The sequence below is a fragment of the Penicillium longicatenatum genome, assembly GCF_028827895.1.
Source record: "Penicillium longicatenatum strain IBT 33135 chromosome Unknown contig_2_segment0_segment0, whole genome shotgun sequence".
Taxonomy (NCBI): domain Eukaryota; kingdom Fungi; phylum Ascomycota; class Eurotiomycetes; order Eurotiales; family Aspergillaceae; genus Penicillium; species Penicillium longicatenatum.
The window spans coordinates 4311384-4329393 of NW_026643120.1; the positions used below are offsets into that span (position 1 = coordinate 4311384).

At 50.2% G+C, this 18010-nt stretch overlaps 4 protein-coding genes across 4 annotated transcripts; 3 read left to right on the forward strand and 1 right to left on the reverse strand.

Moving 5' to 3' along the window:
• Positions 1 to 7020: 7020 nt before the first annotated feature.
• Positions 7021 to 8639, reverse strand: N7484_004131 (ribosome biosynthesis protein RRB1; the record flags this gene model as incomplete). Its single annotated transcript, XM_057114551.1, has 3 exons — positions 7021 to 7045; positions 7104 to 8367; positions 8441 to 8639. 3 exons carry the CDS (start codon positions 8637 to 8639, stop codon positions 7021 to 7023), a joined length of 1488 nt encoding a protein of 495 aa, XP_056974691.1.
• Positions 8640 to 9258: 619 nt separating this feature from the next.
• Positions 9259 to 10450, forward strand: N7484_004132 (Spg1/Tem1 GTP-binding protein; the record flags this gene model as incomplete). The annotated part of the gene is made up of 3 exons (XM_057114552.1): positions 9259 to 9865; positions 9933 to 10300; positions 10352 to 10450. 3 exons carry the CDS (start codon positions 9259 to 9261, stop codon positions 10448 to 10450), a joined length of 1074 nt encoding a protein of 357 aa, XP_056974692.1.
• An 809-nt stretch (positions 10451 to 11259) lies between these two features.
• N7484_004133 (uncharacterized protein) lies at positions 11260 to 13481 on the forward strand (the record flags this gene model as incomplete). Its single annotated transcript, XM_057114553.1, has 2 exons — positions 11260 to 11714; positions 11765 to 13481. 2 exons carry the CDS (start codon positions 11260 to 11262, stop codon positions 13479 to 13481), a joined length of 2172 nt encoding a protein of 723 aa, XP_056974693.1.
• Positions 13482 to 13849: 368 nt separating this feature from the next.
• Positions 13850 to 18008, forward strand: N7484_004134 (ABC transporter B family protein; the record flags this gene model as incomplete). The annotated part of the gene is made up of 8 exons (XM_057114554.1): positions 13850 to 14035; positions 14089 to 15190; positions 15240 to 15675; positions 15722 to 16138; positions 16194 to 16881; positions 16928 to 17493; positions 17584 to 17831; positions 17887 to 18008. The coding sequence occupies 8 exons, from the start codon at positions 13850 to 13852 to the stop codon at positions 18006 to 18008; spliced, it is 3765 nt and encodes a 1254-aa protein (XP_056974694.1).
• Between the last annotated feature and the right edge of the window lie 2 nt (positions 18009 to 18010).

Consider the following 18010-nt stretch of genomic DNA (forward strand, 5'->3'; position numbering starts at 1 on the left):
CCTAGGGTATCTGAAGAAATTGCCTCGAACAGACCAAAAATCACCGGTGGTCCCTGAGGATATGAATTGGGAAATGCGGGGGAGGGGGAAGTCAGGCACAGCCTTGGAATGAAGGGTCTCTCAAATCACTCCCGGAGTGACAAAAGAAAGCGAAGCGGTCGAGATAAATTTACACTATTGTCGCATCAACGACTATTGCGGTCGGATGACATCGGGTCAGCATGTTCCTTTCTCACTCGAGGATTGGTGTGCGTCGGGCCAAAGTCATCACGATCAAGGACCCAGGGTAACGGGGGCGGCTATTCATGGGACCATGCTGGAGCGGATAAGACCCACCAGAGAGGGACAGCAGCTGTACAGCACGTTTCTATCGATCGGAGAGGTCGATTTCTTCGAATTAATCGAATGATGTCTGAATGGAAACAATGGGGGAGGAAGGATTAAACAGGTTCAGAGGACCTGCAGCCGGTGGGTAAAGGAAAGCCGAGGGTGTTCTTGGGGGAGGCAACATCAGCAAGGCAACCGGCTTTAACCATGATGAACGGGTTGCGCAGCACGGTCGCAGTATCCCCAAGCTAAACTTACAGGGTCCAACGGGAAGTTGAAGAGGAATCTCAAGCTTTCCGAGTATCCATTGACTAGAGGGATAAATTCGCCTCCTGTCACCAAGTCACGAAGCTTCAAGTCTCTCGTTCGCAGCTACAGCATGCGAGTGGATAGAGCCGGAGATAACCGAGATAGCGGACAATGGCAGATAAGCCCTTTCGAGATCACGACTGAGAATGGACAGATAAATGAGGTGAAGGGAGGAGGAAGGTTGGAGGTTGAAGATCAAAGGTCAAAGGCAGAAGATGAATCCGAGCAACGATTACGCCAAAAGGTACCTGGGTCTTGGGTAGTTACATACCCGTGGTCCGGTGGGTTCGTGGCAGTAAGTGGCGGCTTTGGGAGCTTCGTATACACCAAATACACTAAGCCCAGTATGTAATTAATTTAATTACTTACAAAGCAATTAAATTACTTAAATTACATGGAGGTACGCGCCCCGGTCTCGCGATATAACCGGCCCATAAGTGCAGATACAACTCCCCACTTCCACGCACGGATTTCTACTCTTCTTACAGTCCAACTCAACGACATATGTCAGTCAACAGCGTTGTTGACGATGGTTCGATGACTTCCGTTATGTGTATACTCCAACACTCCAATACAGTATCGGTGATCCACTCTCCAACACGGCCGAGGAGCGCCAATAACTGGACTGCGATTACCCAGGGTGATACTGAATGCGGCGTAGTCCCGAATCTTACGACCACGCACGGCCTGCTCACCGGATGCCCACCAGTTCCTGGCTCTGGTTATCGATGAGCGTTATTGGCTCTAATGGACTGGCCGCCACGCAGTTGCTTCCTTGGGTCTAGTGGCGTAACCAGTCAACGCGGCGCTAGTATTTGGCTTCCCTGGTTACTCCGGGGTTTGAGCCGAGGACAGGAATAACTGAAACAGCGATAAGGAACAAAGAAAATGACCCCAAATGGTAGCCTAGACGATTGCGATCTTTATCAATATGAACATTATTATATGTAATCATGCTAAATTATTGTTCCAGAGCAGAGGGAGTTAAGCAGTCAAAACACTTTCGGAGTGACAGTCTAGGCTCCTGGTCGAGGTCTCCTCGGTGGTAACTACAGTATAGTCTAGTCATCCTTCCACGCCTACGTAACTTTCAGCACAGCTTCTCCCTACATACGGTGCATTAAGTTTGCACGGTGGCTCTGAATGGTCAAACCAATATTCAGTCCCCAAATGTGACTTCACATCCCGTAAAAAGCCATGGACCACGTATGAAGTACATTACCCCTGCTCGGAAATCCCCCCAGCACAAGGACGATGACAATCTCGGGTCCTCGTGACGGCGATCGGCAATAAAATGGTCCAAAACAGCGAGGTTGGGAAAGGGTGGGAAAACCTGCGACAAAAGCCCACGGTCTATGATGTGGCCAGGTACCCATCGAGATCCACTCGAGGCTGGGGGCTGAGGTCAACATCGAGGCGGAAGGCTCCGCTCCAAGGCCCAAAATAAGGGAGGGCCAAGCGCCATTTTTGTGGGGGAGACACTTAGCCAAAGTGAAAAGAAGGGTTCGTGTGGGGGATTCGCCATGATCAACTTATGGGTTGATTTCAAGGGGGTTACCATTGGTGCCATGAAGCGGGAATGTCTGGAAGAGACCGTTGGGCTTTGTGAATGGCCAGGATGTTTTTGGCAACATTTGCCACTCCATGAAAGAATGTAGGCTAAATCGCTCGATTTGAAGGTTCCCGTACTTCGTGACACAGGCAAAAGGCAACCCCCAAAAGTTTCTTTCTAGAATCCAGAAGGACTTCTGACTTTGCACGTTGCAGCCACGCCGGTTTGAGTTTGGTCGCACGGAACGAGGAAGCACCCCGGATTCAACTGGCGCGACCCGTGAAATGCGGCTGGATCTGGGGTTACCGTGACGATCCTTCTATTCGCCCGTTTCTTTGGGGCTTCATTTCCCTTCCCCATTCTCCCCATTTTCTTTCGGCTGATTTTTGTTTTCTGGGGACCCGAACTGTGCGGATATTGACGGAGGGGTGTTCCCCCGGTGAAATTGTGGATTCTTGGTCTTCCGAGGACCAAACAACGCTTGTTTTAGAAGACCATAGGAGCAGTCGCACGGACATCTCGTTTGCAGAAACCCCAGACCCGAGCATGCACACTAGAGCAGACTAGATTGCTAGCGGCCTGAGAGAGCTGCAGGTGACCCGAGATGACTCAAGGATGGTCCAGTCACAAATGAAACGACTCCAACTGCGTCACGGGATGTGGGAATGATTACTCCGGGCTTAAGACCCGGCTACACTATTCCGAATGCCACATGAGCAATTTATCCTGTGCTACGTAAAATATAGCGGAAAAAGAATGCTATCGAGGAAAAATGTGCACAATGGGTTACCTTCCTAGAATTGCGTATATTCAACGTACCCTCTCGCCTCAATTACATTGAATGAGTATTTTATCTATTGTCTCGGCTTGACAGAGAACTCGATTGTCAGAACAATGCAGGTCCAAGAGCCGAAGTCAATTACTGGCCAATCTCAATCTTCTTCGAGGCAGGGCGCACTATATTCATTGCATTTACCATCAAAAGACGCCACTGCCAACCTGACCAATAAAGCCCATTCACACCCCTGTCTCAATAAACTCCCAGGGAAACTCACCTGCGTCATTGTACTGCTACAGAGAGATATTGAGCCGAATCCAACGTTATTGCGTAACCGCGCTTTGCGGGTGATCGCTGGCAACTGTACGCGGTACGCCAACAAAATCCATAATTCCGCATAGATCAACGAATGACACGATCACCTCATATTTTAAATAAGGGATAATACATAATATCCACAAACAAGTGTGACCTTACTAATGCCACAGAAATTCTCCGAAGCTCCGATGCACGCATCCTGGTCCTGTAACGGGCTGATCGCCCCATGGCCTGTGCTCGCACTTGTGCACGATGGCATCAATTTCAGCAAAGGGAGGTCCACTAGTCCTCATCCACGGGCTGATCGGACTTCAGGCCGTTTTGGCGTCTAGGGCTACCGCTACTTCTCCCGTGACTCGTAGATGTCACCCTGGTTTCAAATGCCGGGTACTGAAAATGTCCACAGAGCAGTAGCAGCCTTGTAGATGATTGGTCGGGTCAAATCGATCTTGCAGAGGAAGGGCTCACCAGACGTTGGATTCTGCATTGGGTCCGCAGTCCTAGCGCCGCGGTGGACCTCGAAACATGCAGTACCCTCAGAGGGTCGTGGCGTTTCGCTTGGGCCCGCAGCACAATGCAGAAATGATCTTTGCTTCGCCCCTGGCCGAGTATCGATGGATGAGATGCCCCTGGGGCTCTATTCGCTGGCCTTATGCGTCATTTTGTGAATGTTGATCCACTTGTGATGATAACGTCGGCGGGCGAAGGTCCGCTGTCCCGCCAATGGAGGTAGAGTGGATTCGAAAAGGATTCCACTGATCCTGTCAGGCAAAGCCCGGACCATTCTTTGATGTGCAGCTCCGGTCGATCAGATACGCGACATGCGATTTGCCGCTCCCTTCCGGGATGTAACACTTCATATTGTACTGTAGTGCCCAGGTGGGTGCGTGGGCTTTGCATGTAAAGAGAATGCTGTAAATGTCCACGCAATATGTGGCCATGGGAATATGCCCTCAGTCTGACCACCTGTCATCTTGCAGGTTCATTTATCCAGGGACGCCAGTGGCTGCAAAATTACATCGTGAAGCTCGGCAATAAAGTGCCGGTGATTGTCCGACGACGAATTGAATCAAATCAATTCTCCTGGCGTGCCAACTTGAAACTCTGAGATTTGCGACGGGTACAGAGTCTAGACGGCACGCCATGGCGGAGCTCCACTTTAGAGAAGCGATGGATGGAAACTACAAGCGGCGGTCGCCTTGCGTTCCCAATTGGTTTGGATGACGCGCGCGGGATTTCTTGCAAAGTGCGGACAGGTCCGATGATAAGCTGGAACAATCGTGTAACTTGACAACCTTTCCTACGAAGGCGAAAGTACATCTAATTACAGAAGCGAGGATGTCACCATTGTGCACTGTCCACTCCGCATGCACTAATGCCCACAAGTAGGTCTTTGGATCTAGGTAATCCCGGTCCAAAACAGGCGCTGCTTAAGCTCGGAGCTCACTGGGGCGTCTGCGTCCCTGCGCTGGCGATCAGAAGGTGCAAGAGTGGGATCGGATGATCTAGGATGACATTAACCACCAAATCAAATGATCGTAAATGCTCAGACCTTCAACAGACGTCTTAATGCGTGAAGATGATCATCAACATTGGTGTGGCAACAGTAACCATGCGTCGATAATATGCCGCAGTTGGGGGCGATCGAGCGGGATCGGCATTAGAACCAGGTCAGAGCGAGCGCTAAGACAAGCCCAAAAAAAGAAAAATCTTTTGAAGAATGCATATCTTGCGATAAACAAATGACTGTTAAATTGGCCAAAGGGACCAAATCCGACTAAGTCAAGTTAAGTGGACCGTTGTTGAGAATTGACCGGTGACTGATAGGGAAAGATCGCGACATCACCCGATAAGAGCACGATGGGATATCGTTGCCAAACCCCGTCCTGGCGCTATCCCTTTACGCGGCTAGTTGTTTATCCAGGTTGCTCCTGATATCATTTCCGGTGATTTTCAACGGAGAAATGCCGATGGAATGGGTGCCTTAGCCAGGCCATCTGCAGCACGTCGAACTCTACTTGGTCGTAGTGCATGATCACCCCACGGAACGTGCAGGCGTCGAATGGTGAGAGCGGCTAGATCTGATGTGATTGCCTGGTCTACCTCCTCGTGCATTAGTTGTATCCTGTATTATTTCCAAGGTATTTCAGCTAATGTTTTGCCGGGTTCCAAGCTTGTGGGTAAGTATACAAGCACGAGTTCTCCAGACTGCGCGGGAACTTCAGGTGAGCAGAGAAAACCTCGCAGAGAAATGCATGATTATCTACATGTAGTACCCACGTTGGGGTTTTAGTGTTTCATTCACGGAAACTAGGAAAAGTATTCCAGATTGTACCTGAATCCGATCAGTGTCCACTCGAGAGTAAATTTGACTTCAGTAAACCATGTAACCTGGGAAACTATCTCCCATCTCAAACTGCTCCGTCTTCATGCAACACAAGTACAACCGCGCTGAAATCTGTCTGACCTTCACAGAACACCCATAGTAATCTTACAGTATAACTCTCAGTACCACCGGAAGCGACAAGCATCCGACTCGCAAACAAAGTGTTCCGAATCCATGCATGTCATACCTCGGCCATACTAACACCCGCCCCCAATCGACTTGTTGCAGTTTACATCATTCCTTTCTGCGAAGGATCCACGGATACACTAGTGGGCCATTATCGCGTCGCATTATTCGCATAGTCTGAAACAATCAAACGCGCCCACTAAACGTAGCACAATAGCACAGACAACCGTACACACTGCAGCTCCCGCTCGCCACATGGAATAGAAGCAATAGAAAAGAAAATCCAAGCCTAGTCGATCGACCCTCGATAATTCAACAAGTCACAGCCTCCCAAAGTATATGCAAGCTACCAGCAGTCTGACTGGTCCAACCCGCCCCTCACCCGCCACTAAATCCGCCAAGTACAGGATCATAGAACGGACTGGCCTGGCCTGCATGTCGCACCCGACTCGGTCCCAGCCAGGCGCCGAAATAATAACGCACTGACCCTAATAACTGGCACGGTCCGTACCCACTACATGCTCAAATGTACGTACGGCAGGAATCTCGCCCAGCCTCTACCAAAAGTACTTTCATGCAATGTAGTAGTACATACGCACGGTCACACCTTCCAGGGCTTCTTTACATATTACCACGGACCAGTACCAATACATCAGGTACGGTACCTGCTGTAATTATGGCGCGAGATGCATACGAAGTCCCGGAGTACCTCGTGCCGGACTACTTAGAGCTCGGCGGGTGTGTAGCTGTAACTCGCACGCACTACGGAGTAGATGTTTTGCATTGCAGCGGTTGCCCCTCCCCCTCCATACTGTTTATTTTGTTTTAAATTTGGTTGGTTCCGGGGATGCGGAATTAGTAGGTTTGTAATTCCGCGGAGGTAGGATTGGTGGGATATTCTGGTAGTTTTATAGCTGAGTTTAGATGTTGAACAGGTACAAATCTACAGTTCATGCTACTCACCCAGGTGATTGAAGGAACTAGGTGAACATTGAAGTCACCAGCGACCTTGAGAGATTTCGAATTGAATATATTGGAAATTCCCGGACGGTGGATTCGACTTGATATAAAAGGGAATAACTTTATTCATGGCTCCATCACTTCTATATGATAGGCTACAACTCCGAATCGTTAACGAGCAAGGCTCCATGATGCTCGAATGGTATATGAGCAGGACATCACACATGACTTTTGGGGTAATTACAAGTAGACTTGGTCGCTCATCTAGACACTGATGGTCTTGAATACACTGTAAAGGCAGGAGGGTTAGCTTTGCACTTATCAGAATGATGTATAGAAGAACGTACCTGAATCCGCTGCCTCCAGTGGCCATCAGGGTACCCGGCATCTGAGCCTGCCAGTGCACCTCCTTGACGGAATCCATATAATGAACGAAAAGGAGCTGCGGGGGAATGTCGGCCAGACCAGCCTCACGGCTCTCTTCGTCGTCCAACTCAACGGCCAAATCCCACAAAGTAACAGTGTTGTCTGCAGAACCCACAGCGACCACACTGTCATCAGACGGGTGCCACTCGATACTGGTAATGGGCTCCTTGTGGAAGTCGAAGGACGCGACAGGAGATGCACGGATCTGGGAAGAAGGAGAGGCAGAGTCCGGCTTCCAGTGACGCAAATCCCAAACGGCCCACTGACCGTCATCGGCACCAGTCGCAAGGAGGTGGAAGGTCTGGTTGGACCAGCTCATAACGTTGACATCGCTCTTGGAGATGTGAACGTCCACGGCAGGCTTGCGGGACTTGGATCGCACATCCCAAACCTTCACGCTACCGTCACTGCTGGCAGAGGCGAAAACATTCTTCTCGTTGGGCGACCACTGGAGCTCTTCAACTGAAGAGGTGTGACCGAGAAATGGGCGGGTATCGGTCACCCAGCCACCACCCTCGGTACGGGTAGTCGCATAGATTAGACCGTCATTGTCACCAGTCAAGAGCTTACCAAGGGGCTGAAGTGGGGACCAGTCCAGAGCATAACCCTCAGCCTTGTGCATGCGGAGTGTGGAAAGAGGCTTGGAGGCGGACGGGGGAAGGATGGTGCCGGGCACATCGAAGCTGGTAAGGTGGGCGGTGACGTCGTGGATGAGAACCTGCGAGTTCTCCAGCATAGTAGCTGTCAGGGTCTGCGGAGGCTTGGAGTAATCTGCCGACTGGGACGGGGTTTGATGGGCACGGATGCGGTTTGTCGTTGAGCCCAGGGGAATGGACTTGTGCTCAAGAATGGGTTCGCCCATATCGTCGTCGGAGTCCTCGTCGCTCTCCGAATCCTCGCCATCGCGCTCCATTTTGCTCAATCCACTCATCTTCAGAACCATCAATTCGTTGTCCTTCGATTTGGATCCCTCGGCCTGTGTACCGGCGACAGCATAAACGGTTCCAGGGAATGTCTTGCGGTTGTCGCCAAGCGAATCGCGCACAATGTCGAAGGACAGGCAAGGCCAGGGTGTGGTGAGGGTGTGAAGCATATCGTAGGTTGAGGGATCAGGCGAAAGAGTCTCTCCAGGTGCCAATTTTGTCCGGCCAGGAATGAAAGTCTGCTTGTCGACATCCATGCCCTCTGTACCATAGAGTTGGATTTCCAATTAGCGCTGCAGTAGGATAGAATAGACATTGAGAGTAGTAGCACCTACCTCGCTCTTCCTCTTCACGCTCTGCATCCGGGCGACCATCGACACCCGCCTCCAGGATCTCGTCCTCGCTCTCGAACTCATCCTCATATTCGTCCTCAAACTCCCCCACTTCGTCGGGAGTAGCGTCAAGCATTGGGCGATCGCCTGCCTTGAGGGCAGCGGACTGCTCCTCAGAGGGATCTGCGGCTCTCTTAGACATGGTGAAAGTGTCAAAGAGGTAGAAAATAAGGTTAGGGTGGAATGGAGGGGAAGTTCGTCCGGCGATAAGAAGTTTTTCAATAAATTTTGGGCGACAGCCGGTGTCCACGCTAGTCCTATCGTGGACTAGCGCAGATCCATGTTTCCCGCATTATGTGAAGTTGCTGAGCTGAATCGCCAGTCTGTGTACAGATAATTAATATCCGGGCGCGAACCTCCTCGTGTTCCTGCATTGGACATTTCATCCCTACCTTCACTTTCGCGTTCTTTCCTTTCCCCCCCTTTTTCTTCCCATCACCCCCACAAACCAGTGCGAACCGAGTCTCTGTTTACACCGCCCTCGATCGGTTCGCGCCCACTCCCCCGAATCTCAGACCCTGGCGATTTGTCAGATCTTCCTCGGTCGGAGGCAAAGGTAAGCATTTGAAAGAAACCTTGAATACAGAAAACCCCTTCCCATTGGGCTGTGCGACCAGCAAGGCCAGGAATTGGTCGTAGTTGATGATATATCACATGGGTCTCTCCTTTCCCCGCAGGTGCTGATGGACGTGTTGCGAACAGGTACTCAACGCAAGGAAGACCATCTCTCTCCTCCTGAAATACCCTCCCCGAGCGCCAGAATGGATCCGCTACAGCAGCCCGTCTCAGAGGTCTCTGCTGTTGCGGAGCCGCAGCAGCCTCCTGTCGAGCCCCAAGCGCCGGAGGTTCCCCAAGCGCTGCCAGTCCCGTCCGAACAGGAGCAGCCTGTAGAGCAGCCACTGGAGCAACCTGCCCCAGTCAGTGTCAATGTTGAAGAGCCCTCGGACGAGGCGGTCGCTGCACCGGTCGAACACGCTGCTGGTCACGGCCGGGTCGATCATGGTTACGCCAGCGACTCCAAAGCCCACTATCACTCTCGGTCCACCGATTTCCACCACTCCGCTCCTGAATACCATCCTCAAGATGCCGACCCAGCTTCTCGTTTCGGCTCATCGCCTTCCCTGACCCAACAGCCTCAGCTTCATCCCGCATCGCGTCCCGGCTCTGGATTTTCTAGTGGTCCAGAGCGACATGGCATGTCACAGCCACAGCCCTCGGAGGTCGCTCAAAGGGGACAGTCTTCGCAGGCGGCGAAGAATAGCGTTGTTATCAAGGTCGGAATGGTTGGAGATGCTCAGATCGGAAAGACCAGTCTGATGGTCAAGTACGTCGAGGGTAGTTGGGATGAGGACTACATTCAGACATTGGGTAGGTGTCCAGGAGAATGAATTCCATCAAGTCTTTTTCTTTTTGCTAACCAGATTCTTGCGTGCAGGTGTCAACTTCATGGAAAAGACCATTTCAATTCGCAACACTGAGATCACTTTTTCCATTTGGGATCTTGGTGGCCAGCGTGAGTTTGTGAATATGCTCCCACTTGTTTGCAACGATGCCGTGGCTATTCTGTTCATGTTTGATCTCACCCGCAAGAGCACTCTCAACTCCATTAAGGAATGGTACCGTCAGGGCCGAGGCTTCAACAAGACAGCAATTCCATTCTTGGTTGGAACCAAATACGATCACTTTGTCAATTTCCCTCGGGAAGATCAAGAAGAGATTTCTTTGCAGGCGAAGCGCTTTGCTAAAGCGATGAAGGCCAGCCTGATCTTCAGCAGTACCAGTCACAGTATCAACGTTCAAAAGGTGTGTTTCTGTTTCTATTCGATCTTGTGTCTCACCACTAACCTCATGCAGATCTTCAAGATTGTTCTGGCCAAGGCCTTTGATCTAAAATGCACCATCCCTGAGATTGAGAATGTCGGCGAGCCCCTACTGCTGTACAAGTCTGTCTAAGGCCCTGTCTTTAGTCTCACGATTATGTGCATTGGGACGAAGTGATGCTCTTGATGAACGATGCTGACTCCTGGCCCTTGAGGTCTTCCATTCTGTGAATCCCTTTTCTTTTTACATTCTTCCAATCATGTATTCCACGTTTCTTTTTTCTGTGTGGCCCTGCTTTCATGATGAACGATAGGTGGATTGCCACCAAGTCCGCAATCTGAAAGTGAGATAGCCCAACTTATCCCCACATTTCCTTTCGTGCATCTTTCTTTCCCTTTGTGTTCATTGGGGATATATCCCCCATCCATCCACATGGACATACTTAGTCTTCTCTTCTCTGTTTTCATATCTTTTCCCTAGAGGGGGCGCCTTTCAACCGCTCCAGGAGTTCGGGAGTCCAAATAACAGGCAACATGGAAATGAAGAATTTGAAAAATAATATTGACTTGAAGTAATGAAAGTTCGTAGTATCTACCTATCGGTAGAGGTTTAGCAATGATCTTTTGCCACATAGGTACAGATATAGATCCATGGATACAGTCCAAATATAGATCCAGACCCATGGATCAAGCGGAGGCACGATCTGCCCCTCAAATGGGGCCAGATTCCAGGTCGAGCCGCCTGGTTCGATTTTCTACCTTTTACTTTGACTGCTATTGACTTGGGGCTCAATGGTCTCCACAAGCCCACCCGGACAAGGCTGAGTGTTAGTCTCGCGCCAAGCCACTGGCGCTTGGAACTGTCGTTACAGTCACTTCCAAGATTCCAAGATTGTTTGCTGTGTTCTTCATTCAGTCTATCCTTACCAAGGTACAGGCATCATGACTGAGGAACCACAGCTGGGATCGATTCAAGAGCGGATCGCTGCTCTAAAGCAATCCCAAGCCGCTCACCCATCGGGCCCTGAGCCACCGTTATTCCGGCCGGCTGCCGAGCGTGGCCAACCTGCCAGACCACCACCATCATACGACGAAAGCGAGTCCGCCTTTGACGGCGACTCAACCAGAAACAAACCCACTGATGGTCGGACACAACGACCGGTGGTGCGCCCTCCTCCGACACCATCTCCACGACCGGAGCTGAAGCCTAAGCCGAAAGCCCCCCACCCCTGCCAACACGAAAGGACCGCCCGCCTCCTCCCCCTCCTCCAGGGCGCTCTGAGTTCGCCGAGAGGCGCCCCGCTTTGCCGCCTCGAAGACCGACAGAAGATCAATCAAGGAGGCCCTCGATTGAATCGGTCACCTCCGATGCCTCTCACTCTACAACTGCGACGACCGTGAATAGCCTGGGACGTGGCGCATCGACAACGTCTGTCAATTCTACTAGTACCACTGGCACTACCGGCAACGGTCGCATCAAGGCCCCTGCCTGGGGAGAGACAGAGCTACCTGTGCTGCCTCCGAGGCGTATCAGAGAAGACCCGATCGACGTGCAACCACCCCCGCGCTCCGAATCCAAGTCCGATTCCAGGCTCAACGGATTGACTTCGAAGCTATCCTCATTGCGAGGCAAGGGGGCTTCACCCTCACCACCCACCAGGCCATCACGTCCTGCTTTGCCGACACGGTCCTCAATCCGATCTGAGAAATCACCTGCGCCGCCACCTCTTCCTGTGCGACGGCCCTCCGGGTTAGATGTACCCTCATATGGACCGGATGAAACGAATAACCCCGATCAACAAGGCCCCCCGAGTCTACCCACTCGGAGGTTACCACCACCTGCCAATACTGCGACTCTGGACAACATTCGACAATCCGGGTTCGGTGGGTTGAAGACTCCGAATCTCCCCGTGAGGCCGAATAGCACACCTGCAACCAACACCTCACCAAACGGAGTGCCTCCCCCGATTCCCCTTGGATCTCGTCCAGATCTCTCCAAGCTTCAAGCCACCAAGCCAAAATTCCATGGCTCTTCCCCAGGCGCCGTACAGGCTTCCAATTCTACGACAGAGTGCTTGGTATGCCGAGACTTTTCCGGTCCAGACGCCCGAGGAGCCCAGTATCCACGGGCCTCCCTCCCAACACAAGATCTGGGCTGGTTAGCGAACGAACTAACTGCTCCATTCCCATCCCCGACTGATAAGGCTAGAGCCATATTCTCATGGATGCATCACAATATTCATTATGATACCGTCGCATTCTTTAATGACAACGTGAAGCCATCCACGCCCCAAAATACCCTAGCCACTGGATTGGCTGTCTGTGAGGGGTATGCGGGGCTATATGCTGTGCTGGCCACAAAAGCTGGATTGGAAGCCGTCGTAATTGGAGGTGCTAGTAAAGGTTACGGTTATACTCCCTTAGCGCCAGGCGCACGACCTCCACCTTTCAAAACCACTCATGCCTGGAACGCCGTGAAGATTGACGGCGGACGCTGGAAGCTGGTCGATCCATGCTGGGGCTCTGGCTGCGTGAACGGCAAAGGCATGCCTTACGAGCCTAAATTCAACCCTTCCCAATTCTCTATGTCAAATGAGGAATTTGGACTAAAGCACTATCCCGAAAACAAAGACTACCTCCTCCGTGAGGATGGTCGCTTCGTGAGCTATGAAGAATACATTGTCATTAATCCCGACATGCCAACCGGCTTGAAACCTATCAAGACCTATAGCGATGTCGATAAGCATAGCATCGGCCGGAAGACTATGCAGCCGGAAAGTGGAGAGATCTCGGTATACAGTGCACAAAGTCCGCTGCGTTTCCAATTCGGATTAATTTGTGAACATTGGACACTGGCGCGGCACTCGCGTCTCAAGCCCGCTCTATTCCTACTTATGATTAAAGGCGTTGACGGACGTAAAGATGACCAGCTTGTCTTCCGCCACGTGCCTGGCTCTGGTCCAGGCGGTGGTGGCGAGTTCTGGTATGTGGATGTAGATCCTCGGATGCTTGGTGCACCCGGCCAGAAAGTGCTACTTGCTGTGTTGACGAAGTTTGGTGAGCGCACTGATTGCCGTGGGATTACGGCGGAGGAGTATGAGTCTCAACGTGGCCGTGTGGGGATGGCATGGGCATTTATTGCACAGTGGGAGTTGGTGAAATAATGGTGGTTTTGATGAGCATTTTGAATTGGGTTGCGCCCCGTTGATTTGCAATCTCGGGAAGTATAGTGTAGCGCAATCAGGCAGCTCGGACGCTTCCGAGATGAGATAGCATCAACCAGATGGACTCTAGCGTGATATGAGTCATTAGGAGTCATCAGGAGGCGCCAGTGACGACCGGCTGTGATTGGCCAGACAAATATAATAAGAGAAGGAACTAAACAATATCTTGTCTTGTTTATCCGATAGTTTCTAATCATCTCTAATATAGCTTTATAAATAGGAGTCCAAGACAGCGTGTATTTCGTCGTAATATTGTGGAATGACAGCAAACATTTCCACAAACTCGTATTCTCGAGGGCTGCATCAAAATGTCGGACCAAGTACAGTTGACAGAACGTGAGAAGGAGATTCTCAAGCGCCAAATCGATACTCAAGAGTCGCCGATGAGTCGACTAACTCTTTTGTATACATGTGCAACAACCTATGACCTACTCCTCCTGGTCATCAGCTCAATTGCAGCCATAATTGGAGGAGCCCTTCAACCTATATCTTTTGTGAGCTGCTCTTGACAGAAACCCAATCGACTGGCCTAATTTTGCTTATGTAGCTTCTTTTGGGGGGCTTGGCCGAAGCATTCAAGGAGTTCTTCTTGGGTACCTCCTCGGGCTCACACCTCTCATCTCTGGTCGCAAGTTTCGCTCTCTATTATGTGTACATCGCCATTGGACAGTTTGTTTCAGTGTATATTTCAACAGCGGGATTCATGATAGGCGGCGAAAATACAACCCAACGACTTCGGGAGAAATATCTCGCCGCTATCCTGCGCCAAAACATAGCATTTTTTGATGTTCTCGGAGCTGGAGAAATAACAACTAGAATTACTGCTGATATGAATCTCATCCAAGATTCGTTGACGGGCAAGCTTTCTCTCACGCTGTACTCGTTTTCGAATTTTGGGACAGCTTTTGTCATCAGCTTCGTGAAAAGCTGGCGCATGGCTTTAATCTTGATATCTGCAATCGTGGCAGAGACTGGATCTATGAGTATATGCTCTTCGTTCATGGTCAAGTATACCCGGATGTCATTGGAGGCATATGCAGACGGATCAACAGCGGCTGAAGAAGCCATCAGTTCAATACGGCACGTTACAGCATTTGGGATCCAAGACAAGCTGGCCGACAGATACCAGGAATTCCTCTCCAAGGCAGAGGCATATGGTCTGAGAAGTCGCATTGCTCTTGCGGCCATGATGGCCATCATGAATGGTGTCATATTCTGGACCTATGGACTGACATTTTGGCAAGGATCTCGTTATCTTGTTGTGAACGAGATTGAATTGGGAGATCTTATCACCATTCTTCTTGCTACGCTGACAGGCGCGTTCACATTTGGCAACATAGCACCGAATTTCCAAGCGTTTGCGACTGGTGTGGCAGCAACAGGCAAGATTCTTGAAACCGTGTCCAGGGAGTCACCACTTGATCCATCATCCACCACCGGAAACAAACTGCAGCATGTCTCTGGCAAAATCGAACTCAGGAACATTCGCCATGCTTACCCTTCTAGACCAGACATTCTGACTTTAGATGGGATAGATCTTGTATTTCCAGCTGGAAAGACGACTGCCATTGTTGGTGCATCTGGTTGTGGGAAAAGCACATTGGCAGGTCTGATCGAAAGATTTTATGAACCAATAGGTGGCGAAATATGTGAGTCTCTTCCTAAAGAATTTGGACCGTGCTAACATTTCCAACATAGTGCTCGACGATCACGATATCACGTCTCTAAACTTACAATGGTTACGCCAACATGTTGCTATCGTCACACAACAGCCCACGCTCTTCGCTACGACTGTATTTGAAAACATCAGGTTTGGTCTGGTAGGCACTGAGCACGAGCACTCACCTCATAGTGTGGTTGAAACCCTTGTTTTTGACGCCGCAAAGAAGGCGAACTGTTTCGACTTCATTGCAGCCTTGCCGGAAGGATATCAAACCAATGTTGGTGAAAGAGGCTCACTACTTTCTGGTGGCCAAAGACAGCGAGTTGCCATTGCAAGGGCTATAATTAGGAACCCGAAGGTCTTGCTGCTGGATGAGGCCACTTCAGCTTTGGATGTCCAGGCTGAGCGACTGGTACAGGCGGCGCTTGATATTGCTGCTCAAGGTCGGACAACGATCACAATCAGTCACCGGTATGTGCTGAATAAGGCTTAATGGCTCATACTGATGCATTATCAGATTATCTACTATAACATCGGCAGAAAATATCGTTGTTATGTCTCAAGGACGGATTGTTGAGCAAGGAACCCACAATGATCTACTCGAGAAACGATCTACATATTACCACTTGGTAGAGAAACAGCGCATGTCAACTGAGAATGGTATCGAGCTTAGTGGCGCAAAGTCTGCCCTCAGAGAAGACCCTGAACCTCAAGTTTTGGAAAATGAGGCCGAGGAATTCGGCAAGTACACGTTCGAAAAGGGGCAACATCAACAAGCTGAAACTTACGGAATAGAACCCGACGTGGAGACTGACGCCCGTCGATACCCTTTATGGGAGTTGATCAAGTTCGTCGCCAACTTCAACAAAGAGGAAACTCTCACCATGCTATGGGGTCTATTTTTCTCAATCATCACAGGCGCTGGAAATCCCACGTAAGACCCTATTCACACATCTTATTTAGTTTTTCAGTGCTGAAAATGCTATTAGACAGGCCGTGTTCTATGGCAAGACAATATCAGCAATGTCGTTACCCCCTGATATGTATGGAAAATTACGCCATGATATCGACTTCTGGAGTTTGATGTATCTGATGCTTGGGGGTACTGCATTCCTGGGCTGGGGAGCGTCAGGCCTCTGCTTTGCTTACTGTTCCGAGCGCTTGATTCACCGTGCCAGAGATTGCTCCTTTCGAGCAATGCTTCATCAGGATATTTTCATGTTCGACACAGCAGGATTTTCGGCTGGTTCACTCACATCCTCATTATCCATGGATGCCACCAACCTTGCGGGAATGAGTGGTGTGACACTAGGCTCCATTCTCATCGTCTCAACGACTCTGATTTCTGGCGTGACTGTGTCAATATCAATAGGTTGGAAACTGGGACTTGTTTGCACCGCAACTATTCCCATTGTTCTTACTTGTGGTCTCGTCCGACTCAAGATCCTCGGTGAGATAGCTCGACAGTCGAAAGCGGTTTATGCCGCTTCGGCAACTTATGCGTGTGAGGCAAGCTCTGCTATAAAGACAGTTGTATCGCTTAATCTCGAGGGTCATATACGGAAAGAATATCATAATATATTGGAAGCCCAGCGACAAAAGTCTGTCATTTCGACACTCAAATCATCAAGCTATTATGCAGCGTCGCAGTCAGCCAACTTTCTTTGCATTGCGCTGGTATGGAGGAAGTTTGATAATCAACGAGGGCTATTCTATGGTACAGTTCTTCATCGCTTACGCTGCTGTTATCGTCGGAGCATTCAGCGCCGGCGCTATTTTCTCCTTCGCGCCAGATATGAGCAAATCACGCCAGGCCGCTCAGGATATCAAAACGCTGTTAGACCGAACTGTTAACATCGACGCCCGTCAAGAAACTGGCGAGTTGTTAACCAAAATGGACGGGAGTTTGGAGATGCGGGATATCCATTTCCGATACCCCAACAGACCCGAGAGGATCGTTGTTAAAAACCTCAGTCTGAGTATTGAACCAGGCCAATACATAGGTCTTGTAGGAGCGAGTGGGTGTGGGAAGAGCACCGTTATTGCTTTATTGGAGCGCTTCTTTGATCCTGAACTGGGTCAGATATTTGTTGATGGGAAGGACATTTCCAAGTTGAATGTCAAGAGCTATCGGAGTCACCTTGCTCTGGTTAGCCAAGAGTCGACGCTGTATCAAGGAACCATCAGAGAAAATATTACCCTAGGCACCAATGATGAGGATGTTTCCGAGGAGAAAATAATCAAGGCATGCAAGGATGCCAATATCTACGACTTCATAATATCTCTGCCGTGAGTCATATTTTCCCCTTCCAAGCTTCTCTGCCTTTATTGTTCTATTCTTATTGAGAACCAAAATGAGAAACTACTAATCTTTGTCAGTGACGGCTTCTCGACTGTCATAGGAGCGAGGGGCGGCATGCTCTCTGGCGGGCAGCAACAAAGAATAGCTATTGCACGAGCGCTTCTTCGCAATCCACGTATCCTCCTCCTGGATGAGGCAACTTCCGCGCTCGACTCGGAGTCTGAGAAGGTCGTCCAGGATGCTCTTGATGCGGCGGCTCAAGGCCGAACCACGATTGCCGTTGCGCATCGGATAAGCACAGTGCAAAAGGCTGATTGCATATATGGTAACAAATCAATCTCTAAGCCATTTATAAATCAGAGTCTAATTGATGTTCATAGTGTTATACGAAGGCATGGTCGTGGAACACGGGACGCACCAGGAGTTGATGAAGCTGGGAAGAAGGTATTTTGAGATGGTCAAGTTGCAGAGCTTGGAGACATCGAACTCGACTCTGATCTAAAA